Source organism: Barbus barbus (assembly GCF_936440315.1).
Source record: "Barbus barbus genome assembly, chromosome: 42".
Lineage (NCBI taxonomy): Eukaryota > Metazoa > Chordata > Actinopteri > Cypriniformes > Cyprinidae > Barbus > Barbus barbus.
In genome coordinates, this window is record NC_136720.1 from 23,183,927 (window position 1) to 23,200,565 (window position 16,639).

General features: G+C 36.8%; 1 protein-coding gene across 1 annotated transcript; it reads right to left on the reverse strand.

Annotated features, from left to right (window-relative positions):
- Positions 1 to 11,503: 11,503 nt before the first annotated feature.
- Positions 11,504 to 15,817, reverse strand: LOC306861813 (uncharacterized protein). The gene is made up of 4 exons (XM_079404301.1): positions 15,737 to 15,817; positions 15,181 to 15,352; positions 12,349 to 14,841; positions 11,504 to 12,272 (listed from the first exon to the last, which is right to left on the reverse strand). The coding sequence occupies exons 2-3, from the start codon at positions 15,350 to 15,352 to the stop codon at positions 13,682 to 13,684; spliced, it is 1,332 nt and encodes a 443-aa protein (XP_079260427.1). The 5' UTR covers positions 15,737 to 15,817; the 3' UTR covers positions 11,504 to 12,272; positions 12,349 to 13,681.
- Positions 15,818 to 16,639: the final 822 nt, after the last annotated feature.

Sequence of the window (16,639 nt, forward strand, 5' to 3'; positions counted from 1 at the left end):
TGTTTGCATATTATTAACATGAACTATTATGTTAAGAAATGCAGCAGTATTGAAGTATTATGTCAGGCAGTAGACCTTTTATAATGTTCACTTACGTCCACAGATAACACCAGCATCTTTTTCATGGCTGCAGGTTTGTCGAATTCTTCCACTTAATACACAGTTTTTCAGAGTAGACTCTGTTCCATTACAGCTCACATTATTCATCCATACTGGTCCTGATCCTTGTCCAAAATAAGCAGCACTCTTTACCTCTGTCACATCCCCACAGCCAATCTCTCTACACACCACTGCAGCGTCTGTTAGATCCCAGCCATCATCACACACTGTTCCCCATATTCCATTGTGTCGAACCTCCACTCGTCCAGAACATGAATGAGCGCCATTGACCAGTGTGATAGAAGCTGAAGCACACAGTAAAATAAACAAAATGGTTTTATGTCTTTAAAGATAGGCTGAATGAACAAAAGCATATTAAATTGTTTAAAGTTTTATGACTCACGCTGACAGATGACTCCAGCAGCTTTATTACTACTACAGGAGGCAATTTCATGTGATCTGCAGCTCTTCAGAGTAGATTCTCTCCCAGTACATTGTACAGCATTCATCCACACTGGTCCTGATTCCTGGCCAAAATAAGCATGACTTGCATCTACGACACTCCCACAGCCGAGTTCTCTGCACACCACTGTAGCATCTGATAGATCCCAACCATCATCACACACTGTTTTCCACTGACCGTCCCGAAGAACCTCCACCCGTCCAGAACAAGAGTTGTCACCATTTACCAACCTGACTGTTACTATTCTCACAGATAATAAAAATGCAAGTTGTTTTACTCCCATATATTTGTGTATTTTACTATTACCATATTTCAACAAGAACCCATTGTGTTAGAAAAAAACAAGACTATTACAATATTGTTCTATTTAACTCTCTTGGGTCATTCCTTAAAAAGGAAAATATGCAATTTTACGAATGTACAAATGAATATTTTTGACTCACAGTTACAAATGAGTCCAGAATCGTGGGAATGTTGGCAGTTATGTGTTCCCCATCCACGTGTCCTACAGTTCATCAGTGAAGACTCAGTGCCAGTACAGTTCACATTATCCATCCATATTTGTCCTGATCCTTGTCCAAAATAAGCAGCACTCTTTGCCTCGATCACATCCCCACAGCCAATCTCTCTACACACCACTGCAGCGTCTGTTAGATCCCAGCCATCATCACACACTGTTCCCCACTGACCATCATGAAGAACCTCCACTCGTCCAGAACAAGAGTTATCACCAATCTCCAACCTGACAGCTAATATCCATACAAATAACTAAATAAGACATTTCTTTCTCAAAATTATTACCGGTATGTAATTCAATAGAATATTTTGACTCACATTGGCAGATGACTCCAGCATCGTGTTGATGGCTACAGTTGTGCATTCCCCATCTGTTCAAACAGTTATTCAGTGTAGATTCATTCCCAGCACATCGTACAGCATCCATCCATATTGGTCCTGATCCTTGTCCAAAATAAGCACCACTCTTTGCCTCGATCACATCCCCACAGCCAATCTCTCTACACACCACTGCAGCGTCTGTTAGATCCCAGCCATCATCACACACTGTTCCCCATGTTCCATTATAAAGAACCTCCACTCGTCCAGAACAAGAGTTAGTGCCATTCATCAGTCTGATTTTGTCTGTACTGGGAGTTGTAAAACCTATACATGCAATAGAGACAAAGATGCAGATTATTAATACTTAATTTTACTTATAACTCTGAGACATTTATTGCTTTTGTCGTGCTGAAAATATAACAAAATTTGTGACTAAGATTTGTTTCAGTGTATAGCTCTTACCCAGAAGCAGAAAAAGTAGCATGAACCACATCATAGCGGCTAGAAATATATTAGATATGATATATTATTCATGATGAATCTTCATAGTCCATTAATAATAATATTAATCTACTGTATTCAGCCTATAAGGTTTCAAAGCATTTTTTTACAGTGTAGACAAGTAACTGTAAAACATCTACTGTAACTGTCTAATTGTATAAGTGAGTTTTTCTAATTATATTTAGTCATATTCTAATCAAATATTTATATTATAACAAGATAAATATGATTTGTATGTTAATACCTGCTAAATGGGTCTCTTCTTCGTCTGCCTGTTTGTTTGCTGTGTGACATGCACATGTGTTTTTCTGATTGCTTTGTCTTCATGCCAAGTAAGTTACAGTTTTATTTAAAATAGATATCATATTTGTTAAACAAAATTACTTTGGAATTCACGTGTGGTTTGCTGCATGAAAGATTGGATGTATGCCTAATTTGTTTACCAGGAAAACATGAGATGATACAATCAGCCTCTGTTTGTGGAAGATTGTTACTTTGGAAAGTCATTGTAATGACTTTCCAAAGTAACAATCTTCCACATGCCAATGGGCCAGGTTCTGTTGGGTCCTGCTCGGAGCGGGTGTGAGTAGGACCCAGGGGGTTACACTATTGGCATGGGAGGCGGGATCTGGGGAGTGAAGTTTATCGGCACAGCACCTACCAGCTGGCCTCCGTTACACTAGCAGTAGGTGAAGTAAACAAAAACTCATCTCTTCCACAATAATAATAAGAGGAGAAATAAAAAAGGTTTTGTTGAAAAGTAATTTCTCTAAGGATCCAATAGCAATTAAATCCTCCATGTGCATCTTTTAATGTTTTGCCTCTTTAATTGCATGTCACCATTAACTGCAGTTTTTTTATCTTTCAGCTGCCATAATTTTATTTTGTCACACAATGAAGTAGAGAAAGCAGAGATCATTGTATAACTGCTTGCTGCTTTTATATTTATTCAGAAAATGTTTTGCCTAAAGCTTTGAAATGTATGTAAGGCTATAAACACAGCAAACAGGATTTTACAATTTTGGAAAACATTTGTGACTCCTGTAAATACCTATAAACATGTATAAGGGTCAATATCACTGTAGGATGCCTTTTGGTGTCCTGTACATAAATATCTCATTTGCTATGATAACTTAACATAAAAATGACTGAAAGCGTGTGCTATATTAGGCTAAGTGTTTTTTAGTTTTGTGTAAGAGGATGCATGTTATTTTGCTATGTCCCATGCACTGCTCAATAAATTTGAATGATAGTAGAATATTGAATATAGAATATTAATATATATATATATATATTTTTTAATTATCCTATTAATATTTTGTTAAATAAGAGATTACTCCATTTGAGTGTATTGATCATTTGATAATAAAAACTATAGTTTTATTTAATAAAAAAATAGTTTTTCCACGTCCCTTGAATGGTTGTCCACCTTGTGTATTGGGGCCCCTTTAAGAAAAGGCCATCCCCTTTAGTGACATCAGGACAACACGGTTTTTTTTTTTTTTTTTGTCTCTTCAGTGGCGGGAATATCATGAGGCGAGTGAGTGAGTAAATTGATGATTTTTCAATTGAAAAATTTTCTTTTCCTAAGCTTAACATGTCCACCCTGTTGGCATAAAATATGCCAGAAGTGATTCGAATACAGTATTTTCAAAATATGTAAATTTAAATATACCAAATTCTCTTCAACAGCCAGACTAAATATTTAGCTAGTCACAGTTTGTTGTAAGCTAATATGCTAACTGAAGCTAACTCAACCACTTAAGACTCGATAGAGTGGACATAAACATGACAGGATGGACATAGCATTTATTTGTAAATCAATGTGTTTGAGGATGTAATTATATTTATTATAATATTTTTAATAACCTTGTTTAGGAAAGGGACATCATACCTATCAGAAAATATAATTTGCATCTTAATTTTGCAATGAAAACGTATTTAACAGTAATATATACATGTCCATTACTGGGTGGACATAGCTACGTATGTTAATGTAGCAGAGTGGTGTTGCACAACAGAAATGGTGACATTAGCGCGATGACTACGCCACCCTGGGAAATACTACGCACACTCAGGTGCTACTCAAGGAAACCGGTTCAATTCTACTGAATACAGAAATATACTTTGTTTTAATTCAATTAATAGATTTTATTAAAAAGAATCACATGAACAACAAACTTAAAATGATGGTACTACTTGCTGCTGCCCTCCCAAAATACACAGAAAAGAGAAACAGGGCTGTGGCCAACTGGTATCAACCTCCTAAAGCAACATAAATTTCAATTATCGCACACATTCACACTATACCCAGTGAAATTATTGTTGGTGATCGACACAGCACACCACTGCACACAGTGACAAGAGCACCACCACCGCACAAGTGTGGAAAATCTGCCTCCCTGCTTTTGTTGGACACGCAGCACCTGTAATTAAATAAACCACACAAAGTGAACTACACGCATATCAAAAGAAAATAATCAGATCATAAATCTAAATTAATAAGGTCACCAGGCATTTGGCATATAATGTATAGAGGCCGATGAGGCCTTATATAAACAGATGTTAAAATATAAAGCCAAGATGAACCATCTAACAGAGAAAAACTAAAGCATAAAAGAAAAATTAAACTGATACAAAAAAATAAACAAAATAAGGAACAAGACAGCAGCGTATCTCTGGGTACTGATGTAAAATGAATGTAAAAGTGTAGCCTGTACATGTTAGAGAGTCACAGATATAGACTAATTTGTCTATGAGCTCTTAATTCAGAAGATATTATTGGTCGTCAGACAGAATGCACAGTGACTAAGTTTTGTGTCAGTGTCTATTCTTCTTACCCAGAAGCAGAAAGAGTTCTGTGGACCACAACATATTGGCTGTAAATACATTTCAAATGATGTTAGATATGAAATATTCCTTGATTTATTTTCTTTGGAATTTTCACACAGCATTTTAACATCTCATTTATGAAAAGTACTTTTTTAAAAGTAGATTAATGTGGTTCTTAAATATCAGCAATCATGTATGAAAGACATAGAATATAAGCATCTTCAATAGTACTTCAAATAATAATAATTATTATTATTATTATTAGAGACAAAAGTAGAGACAAGCAATTTTATTAAAACTAGATTAAAAAGACAAACTTGACTTGCTGACTTGATAAATTGTCTTGAGAATATCTAGCCAGAAAGCTTGAAGTTTAAAAAAGTTTGAAGATTTTAATTTTGAAATTTTAAGTTTGAAGTTGTTTTATAGACTTGAAATTTGAAGCGATTTTAAGTTTGAAATAGATAACATTTGAAACATAGTAAACCAAATGTGCATAAGAAAACACTTAAGATAATAACTGGCTAGATGGTCATCTGTAACTTCTTAGGACTGAGGAAATCTGTTTAAACAGTGGACGTGTGACAGTTATGTGGATTGTTTTCCTCTTGTTCATCCTTGATCATAGCTACTATTTAGCCTGAACACCATCAAAACTCATTCATATAAATGTGATTTACACATGCGTGTGTATTTTTATCTGCCACGTAAATAACACTGGCATCCACATTTGATAAACAAAGCATCTAGAAATTCAAATATGTTTAGCTGGTTTCTACTGTGCTGCACTCATTTAAATTGCTATTTCAAATTGAACAATATGCAAACCTCCCATTCTAATACTCTCAATAGAAATTCTGCAGAATGTAATTTGTTTACAGGGGCATAATATGAGCTTATAGGAAGTTACTGAGAACAAGCTTACATCCTCCTTATCAATTTTTGATCATGCATGGCTGAGATTTATGACTTGCTGTATGAATGTGTTGTTAATCTAACATATATAGATAATTTTCCATACCCGAAATATGAAGGAACTGTTTTTATTGCATCTCATGGATATAAGTTTAACTCTTGAGATGTAATAAAAACAGTTCCTTCACATTTTGGCTATTTGAAAATTCCAATTCAGTATTTTGTCTCTTGCATAATAACCTCACTGGCATGATGGGTTGGCCAGTGTGCCCATGTAAAGTCGAACAAATCTAGCGTTCATGAATGTTGACTTTTGTAAAGGGAGTTTAATGAAACTGGCTCACTCAAAGTCATGCCATCAATATATTTTGATATTTGAACAGTGACAGATCTCCTCTTAACAGCTATATGAACATCAATCTGCTATCTTGACACACTTCCCACATCTTTTTTTCAAAAGTGTGCTAAACTGTTTAGAAGCTGATCTGTTAGAAGTCTTTCTGGGACTTTTCCAAACTCCCTGAAAACTGCAGTTGTTAAGCCCCTTCTGAAAAAGCGCAATCTTGATAACATAACATACTTCTAGAGAGACTGAAAAACTGGGTCGGGCTTTCTGGGATGGTACTCAAATGGTTCAGGTCATACTAAATGGTTATTGTGTGAATATAAGAGAGCATAAGTCTAAGTGGACGGCCATGACATGCAGAGTCCCACAAGGCTCAATTCTTGCACCGCTCTTGTTTAGCTTGTATATGCTCCCACTAAGTCAAATAATGAGGAAGAACCAAATTGCCTATCACAGCTATGATGATGATACCCAGATTTACCTAGCCTTATCTCCAAATGACTACAGCCCCATTGACTCCCTCTGCCAATGCATTGATGAAATTAGTTGGATGTGCCAGAACTTTCTTCAGTTAAATAAGGAGAAAACTGAAGTCATTGCATTTGGAAACAAAGATGAAGTTCAAGGAGAATGCATACCTTGACTCTAGGGATCAAACAACTAAAGATCAAGTCAAAAATCTTTGATTCCGGAGACAGACCTTAGTTTTAGTAGTCATGTCAAAGCAGTAACTAAATCAGCATACTATCATTTCAAAAACATTGCAAGAATTAGATGTTTTGTTTCCAGTCAAGACTTGGAGAAACTTGTTCATGCCTTTATCACAAGCAGGGTGGATTATTGTAATGGTCTCCTCACCGGCCTTCCCAAGAAGACCATTAGACAGCTGCAGCTCATCCAGAACGCTGCTGCCAGGATTCTGACTAGAACCAGAAAATCTGAGCATATCACACCAATCCTCAGGTCCTTACACTGGCTTCCAGTTACAATTTTTTATCATAATCTCGATATGATATTGTTTATCGTCAGGCTATTTATAGAACGATAAACAATATCATATCGGGGGTGGTGATGGCGCAGTGGATAAGACACATGCCTTTGGTGTGAGAGACCCGGGTTCGAATCCACTGTGAGACACCAATGTGTCCCTGAGCAAGACACTTAACCCCTAGTTGCTCCAGAGGCGTGCGACCTCTGACATATATAGCAATTGTAAGTCGCTTTGGATAAAAGCGTCAGCTAAATGAATAAATGTAAATGTAAATGTAGAACGTGCTTGCTGGGAGACTCATGCGGGCTTGGTGACCACTGACTCTATGCTATGTATTTTGAAAGTTTGTGAACCCTTTAGAATTTTCTATATTTCTGCATGACCCAAAACATAATCAGATTTTCGCACAAGTCCTGAAAGTAGACAGAGAACCCAATTAAACAAATGAGACAGAAATATTTTTTTTGTCATTTATTTATTCAGGAAAATGATCCAATATTGCATATCTGTGAGTGGCAAATGTATGTGAATCTCTTGGATTAGCAGTTAATTTAAAGGTGAAATTAGAGTCCATCTGTGCAGAGGTGTTTTCAGTCAGTGTAATGACCATCAAATGTCAGTACATGACCCGTTTTTTTCAAAGAATAGGGATCTATCAAAGTCTGATCATGTTTGTGGAAGTGATTCATGTCACGAACAAAGGAGATTACGGAGGACCTCGGAAAAAGAGATGATGTTGCTCATTAGGCTAGAAAAGGTTACAAAACCATCTCTAAAGAGTTTGGACTCTACAAATCCACAGTCAGACAAATTGTGTACAAAGTTTTTACATGCCACAAGAAGAATCTTACATAAATATTGGTCGCTTTTAGGAACTATGCCTTTAATATTTCCCATAAGCAAAAATAAAGAGGTTCTGGGTATTCTATATCCAAGTACTTCAGACTAACTACCTGCACATCACCCCAAAAAGATTGGATTTTCTCACAACTCCAAAAGATATGTGCGTGATCTGCTTCTACCTGTTGTCTGGAGACTTGTTTGCTTTTGATCTTGGGTGTTATAAAGAAGCGAATAAGGCACTTCCAGGAAAACTCCCTCCGTATTCTTGAGCTAGTGGTACTTTGGTGTATTATACCGTTTCTGGTATTTCAGTCTTTAATTCTTTATCCCATTTCAATTATATATATATAGTGTGGAGGAAGGGCTGCAACACATTAACACCTTATATATGGAAGAAATTATTCTGGGTAGTGTATGATTATAGGCATCCATCATTTTAGTAAGGGAATGGATATCATTTGCTCTAATTTTCCTTTTTTTATTGTAGTAATTCCTTAATTGGAAATATCTAAAGTCCTGATTTCTAAGTCCAAAATCATCCTTTAACTTCTAATTTCACCCTTTGTAAGTACACTGCACAATGTTGTTATTCCCCTCTCCTTCCATTGTTGAAATCCTGTCTTAAATTCTTCATCACCTAAGTATTCCAATCTCTTTCTCCAATTTGAAGTGTTCAATAAACAGAATAGAATGCCAGTTCTTTAATGAAAATGTCACAATTGGGCCCAGTTTGTCTTTACTATGCCCATGAATTTCGCTCTCCCCTATAATAAAGGACTGAACTTGAAGATCCTGTATATTTGTTTCAATGTCTTTCCATCTGGCTATGTAACTAGAAGTACACCAGTAAAAAATGGGACGTATGTGCGCTGCATAGAAGAGAACAATTGAACAATTATTTTGGTAATCAAGAAATCTACTGATTATTTGACAATTGAGTAATCTGACAATTTTTAGTAATAAAAATAAACTTGAACTTTCGTGAAAGTGGAAAACAGGCTTTAATATGACTATAATAAATATAAAAAATTAATTATATAAATAAATTATATTATATATATTACATATAAACTAACGATGAGGCAATCATAATTGGTTTTATGGCTTGTAGTATCCAAATCATTGTTCAGCAAAATGTTTAGGTCCCCTCCATTTCCATAGCTACAATATCAAATAATAATTTGAAATATTGTTTATTGCTTTTCGGTGGGGCATAAACATTCACAAGGGTTACTGAGATATTATTAATTGTTCCTTTAACAATAACATATCTCCCTTTATCCTTTATTTCTTTCGGACACTCAAAATGGACACCTTTTGAAATTAAAAGAATTGTCCCCCTCCTACGATTTATCTCTCTCAAGAACAATCCTCTCTGAATGATAACCCCATTGGTTAACATTTGAACAAGTACGAACAACTAAACAACTTTTACATAAATCAAAACAATTTAAATTAACTGAAAGGATATCAACTGATCTCCATTTGGGAATGTTCACCCTCAATTTAGGGTTTTGAGTCATTGTCTCCATAGAGGGGGAAAGCCTAAGATGAACAGAGGGCCCTCTTCTAGATATGAGGTGCGGCCTATTATAGGTTATTGCACCCATACCAGATATACTGTACTTTCTTCAATGTCCATATCTCCCATTAAGTCAAGCATGTACATAAAAGCCCCTTACTGTATTATTTGAATTATTTTACAAGGTGAATTTCAATCGTCACTCACGTTCATTGTTCCCCCTTAAGTTAATGTATTAGTCCCTTGTTCACATCGTCATTAGAGGGTCTCTTATAAATTCACCGGGTTTTTTCGTCTAAAATACTCTAGCCGTTTCCGTGTCCTTCTGCTTGCCTCCACTCTCTGGTGACCCGCTGCCATGCCGAACTTTTCCTTGCCTCGAGTCGTTCCAGTAACGTTGTGGGGCCATCTGCATCTTCGGAATCAGCCACTTTATATCCTCTACTGCGTAGATCTTCCTCCACTTCTTTCGCTTCGTTGTACGTTTTTACTCCATTATCCCAGTGGACTCTCATCTTAGTAAATGGGGTCTGAAAGCGGATCCCCCTTCTTTCAAGATTTTCTTGGCTTTAACGCAAGACTTGCGGTGCTGCACCACAGCCGAAGGGTAGTCGTGATCGAAGAGAACGCGTCGCTCTCAGAGTGTGATTATTTTCTTCTTCCAGGCTTTACTCAGGACCTTCTCTTTCGTATTGTAAAAAATTCACGACGATGAGGTTTAATTTACTTTAGGCTTCGGTGCCCTGTGCGCCTGCTGAATTTGACAGCCTGTGTCGAGTTCCCTCCGGATGAGTTCTTCAACAAACTGAGTAACAGACCCCTTCTCTGTATCCTCTGGCAAAATGCATAGGTCAGTTTTTCCATCTTTTTGTGTTCTTGTATAAAATCCTGTAGGAGGCCGTCAGTCTCAGAGCTCCAGCACTCCATTTCTTCAACACGCAACAGAGTAGCCTCAACCTTTGCATTTTGGTCCTTTATTTCTTGTTGTTGGCGCCATTTTCTGATTTATGTCCTCCTTAAAATTCCTCTAATTTGCGTTTCATCTGAGGCTTGAGTTCATCTTTAAATGTAACGAGCTCCACTTTCAGCTCGCTGCAAAATTCCCGTATCTGCTTGCTTATAATGTTTAAACCCACGCGTAGAGAGTCTGTGGTTTCCTGATCGCCATCTTCAACTCCTTGCATGTTGTCGGTCTCTGTTCAATTTGAGTCTTTGCCTTGCTTTTCGGGGTTTCTTTTAGCTTTAGGTTTTGTCCCTCCGCTCATCTCTCAGCACACGTAAATTACCAAGGAGTATAAATTAAGTTTCGCAGAGTCTTAAAACTGACTTAAGGGAGCTCTCGCAGCTTAACCTGCCATGTTGCCTCGCCGCCAAACCGGAAGTCAAGCAAAGGACGTTTACTTTCAGCTTACCCTCAACGGCCAGGGCTGAGTTTCCCAAAAGCATTGTAAGCTTAAGTTGATCGTAGAACCATTGTCACCAAGTGTGTGTGTGAGTGGCTGAGCCCCTTGCAAAAGTCACAGATATTGATATTTGGGAAATGTTTAAAAGACAATCTGCATAGTCACGCAGACTCCGCCCGAATAAGGAACTTCAGCGAATACACAACTCCACAGGGGCATGTGATGACTGTCCAGCCCCTAAAGACAAAATAAATGTTACGCTAATAAATATATTTATTTAAAAATGTATATCTTTCTAAGCCGTCTTAAACAAAACTATACTGAAAGCAATATGCTTAAAATCAAATCAGTTCCATACTGTGTTGAACAATTCCATTCACATGACATGGAGTAAAATATTTCTCAAAAATAATCCTACCTGAAGCCCTCCGAACCTTCTGGATGACCTTGTCATACGATGACTTGTTTCTCATCTCCTGTCTAAGTCTTACAACAAGATCCATTTTGGAAGCTGATGGGTATAGGCCACACTGCTTGGAAAGGCGTTGCACCACATCCACCTGAACATACAAGATTGCAATAAAAATATATCCCAAAAATGTATTCGTTTATGTAAAAACAAAATAACCTCAAGATTGGTAAGCACTTCCTCTAGCCTCTCTCCGCTAACTTCACGTTCGACATCTTCAGTAGCTGGTCTTGAGGCATGCATCTTGGCATACTCGGTATTTAAAACTGTATCTTCTTTTCTGGTGTTGGGACCTATCCAAAGAGCCCAGTAGTTGTATGATGGTGACACCAAAAAACGACTTTATCAATAAGTAAAACAGTGAAACCTTCAAAATATATACACATTTGGTTAGTTCCTTCCTTTGCTCAATTTATTGTAAAACAATTGTAATTGTAGCTAAGCATTATGCAACTTTTGTCTAACAAAATAACTCATTACTGCCCAACAGGTCACGGATGCCCAAATGTCTTTCATATTGTTTCAACCATCATGTGGTGGAGCAGGAATGTCACTCACTGCAATAAAAATTCTCACTGAAACAAAGAACATGTATTTTTAATATTATTAAGTAGCTCTAATTTTGATATGGGCATATATTAAATTCTGCCTTTTTGTGAAGATCCATCACAACAACTGCTAGATGGTAGCCACACTTAACACAGGAGTATGTGTATTCGTGGTCTGTTAGAGCTTCAAAATGCATGTACGCATGAATGATTTGGTCTTTACTTGGAAATTTCTGTTGTGCTGTGGTCTCCAAAACCTCAACAGCTCTGCTAATGGCATGATGAGTCTGTTTCCACAAGATTAATTAGTAGTATATAGACATTTTAAAAGAACACCATATTATTAATTCCTTCAATAATAGCAAACCTGGAGTGAATGGCGCAGGATAATGCACGTAATGACATCAGCAAATGATCATCAAAATTGTGAAGACCATCAGTCCACTCTTGATAATGGTATTTTAGACCACAGTTGCTGCACATGCGGTAGTATGTAGAATATCCTGTTTAAAAAAAGTATTTATTCAGATAGCTAAACATTGACGTTAAACTAATTAGATAGATTTTACTCATACTTACCCTCAACAATGCCAGTGTATGTTATAAAGCGTTCCTTTAGAAGTAATCAACACTGGCTCACTTAGGACCATGTTGCCCATACATTCAGAGCAAAAAGTCTCCTTTGGCACAAGGTGTTTGGGAATGTCATTGAGCCTGTGATGTATTTCTGGGGGAGTTCGGTTGGCAGAGTTTTGTCTTTCATCAGGGAAAATTAGGGGTGTGCGATAGACAAAAAAAAAAACTTTTCTTGGATAACGATAATTAGACTATAATTTGCTGCGTGTTATTGTGTTTGTATCTTAAGGACTACCGTGAACTGCTGAATCCTAAAGTTTTTTATATTATTCATACTCTGTGTGGTGGTCAGTTCACACTGATAGAAATGAATCTTTTCCCATAAGTTTAGATTGATTTGTACCTTTTATGGGCATTTTTACCTTTATATTTTTCTAAAAGTGTGCATTATCTTTTGAGTAAAATTCTTACATTTAATCAGTGAATTAGAATAATAAGACATTTGAGCTGTTACCAAGCAAATGAAGTCTGTATCAATAAAATCCATCTTTGTAATGCAGAAGCTGCATCTGAAGTGGCATTAGATGCATTTACACACTACTGTTTAGTGCAGAAAATGAATGCATTTAACCTTTAATTGCAAATGCATGATGTTTTCATATGTTTAACATAAAATGTTGAATACTATTGTTACTTGAAATTATTTAAATAAAACAAATCTTTGAATGTGAAATTAAAACCACCAGCAGGTGGCAGCAAGTCATTGCAACTGAATGGAATCATTTAAACAGTTGATTTATTCAGGAAGGAAACAACATTGTTGTGGCTGTGTTTGGAATTATTTTTGTTGTCGAAAAACAAGAACAAGCAATATGGTGTATTAAAACGTTAAGTCTCTTAATTCTTGTTTTTTGAACTGTTTGAACTTGAAACATTTGTAATCATGATCATTTTTGGAGAAAGAAACGCAACTTTGTGTGATATTGATTAACTATATGAAATTATATAAATATATACATTTTCTTTCCCCATATCTTGAACTTTGTTATTCTAAATGTATTGTAATAGACTGAATCATTCACTGAAAGAATGCACTCTAAATGTGCACGCGCACTTGTCTAGACTTCAAGTAATGTATGCATGCACTCTGTAGGGGTGTTTTGACTGGTTTTTGCAAAATACTACATTTCAAATTGCACATCGTTAAAATAATTACAATATTATTGCAGACAATTTATATCGCACACCCCTACAAGTAATACACTATCTGTTTGAGACCTTCACCACTGGGGGTGATATTCCAATCTGGTACTTTCCTGACAAGCATGTTCTTGTGCTAGGCACTGTGCAGGTCTGGGCTCATGGGTGATGGTACAAACAACTGCCCGTGTAGCTGGAAAAGATGCCACCTGGCTATGTTTTTGTGCAAACAAAATCTTCTTGGCTTTGCACAGGGACAATGCCATGTGTTGCGAGTGCTGTCATAGGAAGCAATGATTCTACCAAGTCTGCTGTAGCATGACACTTTGGGTTCATACACAGAAATATACTTCTTTGTAGAAGGACTTCCAATAGTCAACTCAACAGAGAGTGGAACACCAGCTGCATTTGCTGCTGCCTTTGTAGCCACACAGGTTGTCTTGGTCTGTTCCCCAAACACATTTGCGGCTATCATGTCTACAAGGACATCTTCATCAAGGACAACTGGTATCTTGTTGGGCCATGGACAGCACTGCAGTGACTTCAAATGTATACACTCAAAGTGCTGAAAGCCACTTCGACTGGCAAATTCTACGTTGGAAATGCAGTCAACCATTTCACATGCGACAACTGGATGTGGACCTGAGGTTTGTTTCTGTACGTGGATTACAGAACATGGTCTGCGAAATGACTTTTCAACCGCATATATACCACTCACTGAGTCGATGCACTGTGAAGGTAGGTGACGATCTTCTGTATCTTCACAGATCTTAAAAGTGTGTTTTCTTTTAACATGAACATCTAGATTTTTCTTGTTGACAGTTACTCCACAGTGAAAGCACTGCACTTTTTTCTGAATACGCAATTTTTTGGGAACAAGCAGGGATTTAACAGGCAAGTGGACTCCTTCAGCCACAGCTGGTTCTTTAAAGGCAACTGGTGCACTGGGAACAATTGGTTCACTCGTGGCGACTGGTTCACTGATGTCAACTGATGCACTAGGAACAACTGGTTCACTCGTGGCGACTGGTTCATTGATGTCAACTGATGCACTAGGAACAACTGGTTCACTCGTGGCGACTGGTTCATTGATGTCAACTGATGCACTGGGGACAATGGGTTCACTGATTGCAGCTGGCTCAACAGTGGCTGGTTCTGTAGGTGGAACTTGTCTTTTTTTGCATGATGCTAAATGTTTTACAATTTGAACTTTCCTTATAACTGTGTTTGGGCAATAACAACAGTGAAAATGTGCCTGTTCTCTACACTGCAAGTTGCACTTGACAATCTGGAATTCTGAAAATGAAACAAAATATATTTGAATTTTACAGTAAATGAAGCGATAACACTTTAGTAAAGTGACAAAAATTGTGGTTATGCAGGCATGATAGAACCGATTAAATAAATTAAGGCTTTATTTGGATTATGAGTATATTACTGATAAGATAGTTAAGTGTACAGTTATGACAGGCTAATGAAATATGCATGCTAAAAAGCTCAACAATACATTATTGTACTGTTCAAGCGTTGCAATACTACCAGGCTTAAATTAAACAAATTAGGCTAATGAGCAACCATTAACGTCAGTAAAATAATATCAACAATGACTACGAATAAAAATCAATGTCAACTTGCCTTCATGCTGTACTGCCAAAGATAAGTGGTTGCGGACATGATTCTCCACCACGTGACGCTCCATGGTGGGTTTGAATACTTTTGGTCCGCAGAAAGGGCAATGGTAATTAGAGCAACAGCTCTGGCATCTCTGAAGGGCAACCTTCTCATGCCGTAACACTGTTCTGTGCATCTATGGACAACGTTAAATGTATTTCATAAGTTAATTCTCGCTAAGTGGGTAGCGTTTAAACTAACGTTACCTCGCTGACAACAGACCACAATATAAACATCTGAACATACCAGCGGTTTTTCCAACGATAATTAGTTTAAGTTAGCTAATTAGATAGTTATAGCTCTGCAGAGGTGGCCTAACACATTTATATAACTGCAGTAACGTTACATTTTTATAAGAGCGCAGTCGTGTTACACGTCCGCGCTAGCTGTTAAGTAGCTAGCGCTATTAAAGTTTCTTAAACATGTCTTTCCGTTATCAAAAACTTTGAGATGTTTAACTGTGATCATTGCTTACAGGCGTACACTACATTATGAATCTATCTTATTCTTATAGACTTACATTGATCAGCGTAAACGTTGGCGAACGCGTGCTGCAACTTCACAAACATGTAAGTTATCTTCTTCTTCTTCTTTGGTGTTTATTGGCGGTTGGCAAACCAACTTGTAGGTGCATTACCGCCACCGACTGGACTGGAGTGTGGACAGGATACATGTTTATAGGATTAACATAATATGATAGATGGGGAACAAAAAAAAAAAAAAAAAAAAAAAAAAAAAAAAAAAAAAAAGAAAATAAATAAAATAAAACAAAAATTAAATAACTGTCTAAATTCTTTTACTTAATTCCGTTTCTTTAATAAACTTAGTAATAATGTCATATATAGCCTTTTCCTTTAGTATACCTATTATTGAAAAATCTTTATGCTCAGCTTTAATTAGTGACTGAATAAAATTATGTCTTTCTTTGTTGTATTTCCTGCAGTGAAGTATTACATGTTCAACTGTCTCTTGCTGACTACAGTGATTACATTCCCCAGTTGGATGTTTGCCGATTTTAAACAGTGTACTATTCAATCCTGTGTGACCTATTCTCAAACGGGTTATTATATTCTCTTCATTTACATGTAAGTTATGCAGCTGCTTCTTTATTTTTAATGGTGGTTGGCATCCAGCTTATTGGTGCATTACCGCCACCATCTGTTCCGGAGTGTGGATCAATGAGTAGGCATGTGTTTCAAATAAATGGTCACTTTCCCTCATTGATAAGATCTGAAGCACTGAAAAGTCTCTGAGAAAATATTTTAATCTAAAAAGTTCTTATACCAAGAGTTATTTTGAAGAACAGGAAAAAACAGGAAACAAAATGTATTACTGATCACACATTGGGTTATTTAAAGGTATTTTAGTCATGATATCATTAGTGCCATGTGCTCTTAGCATTTATGCTAGCAAGTGGAGTTTT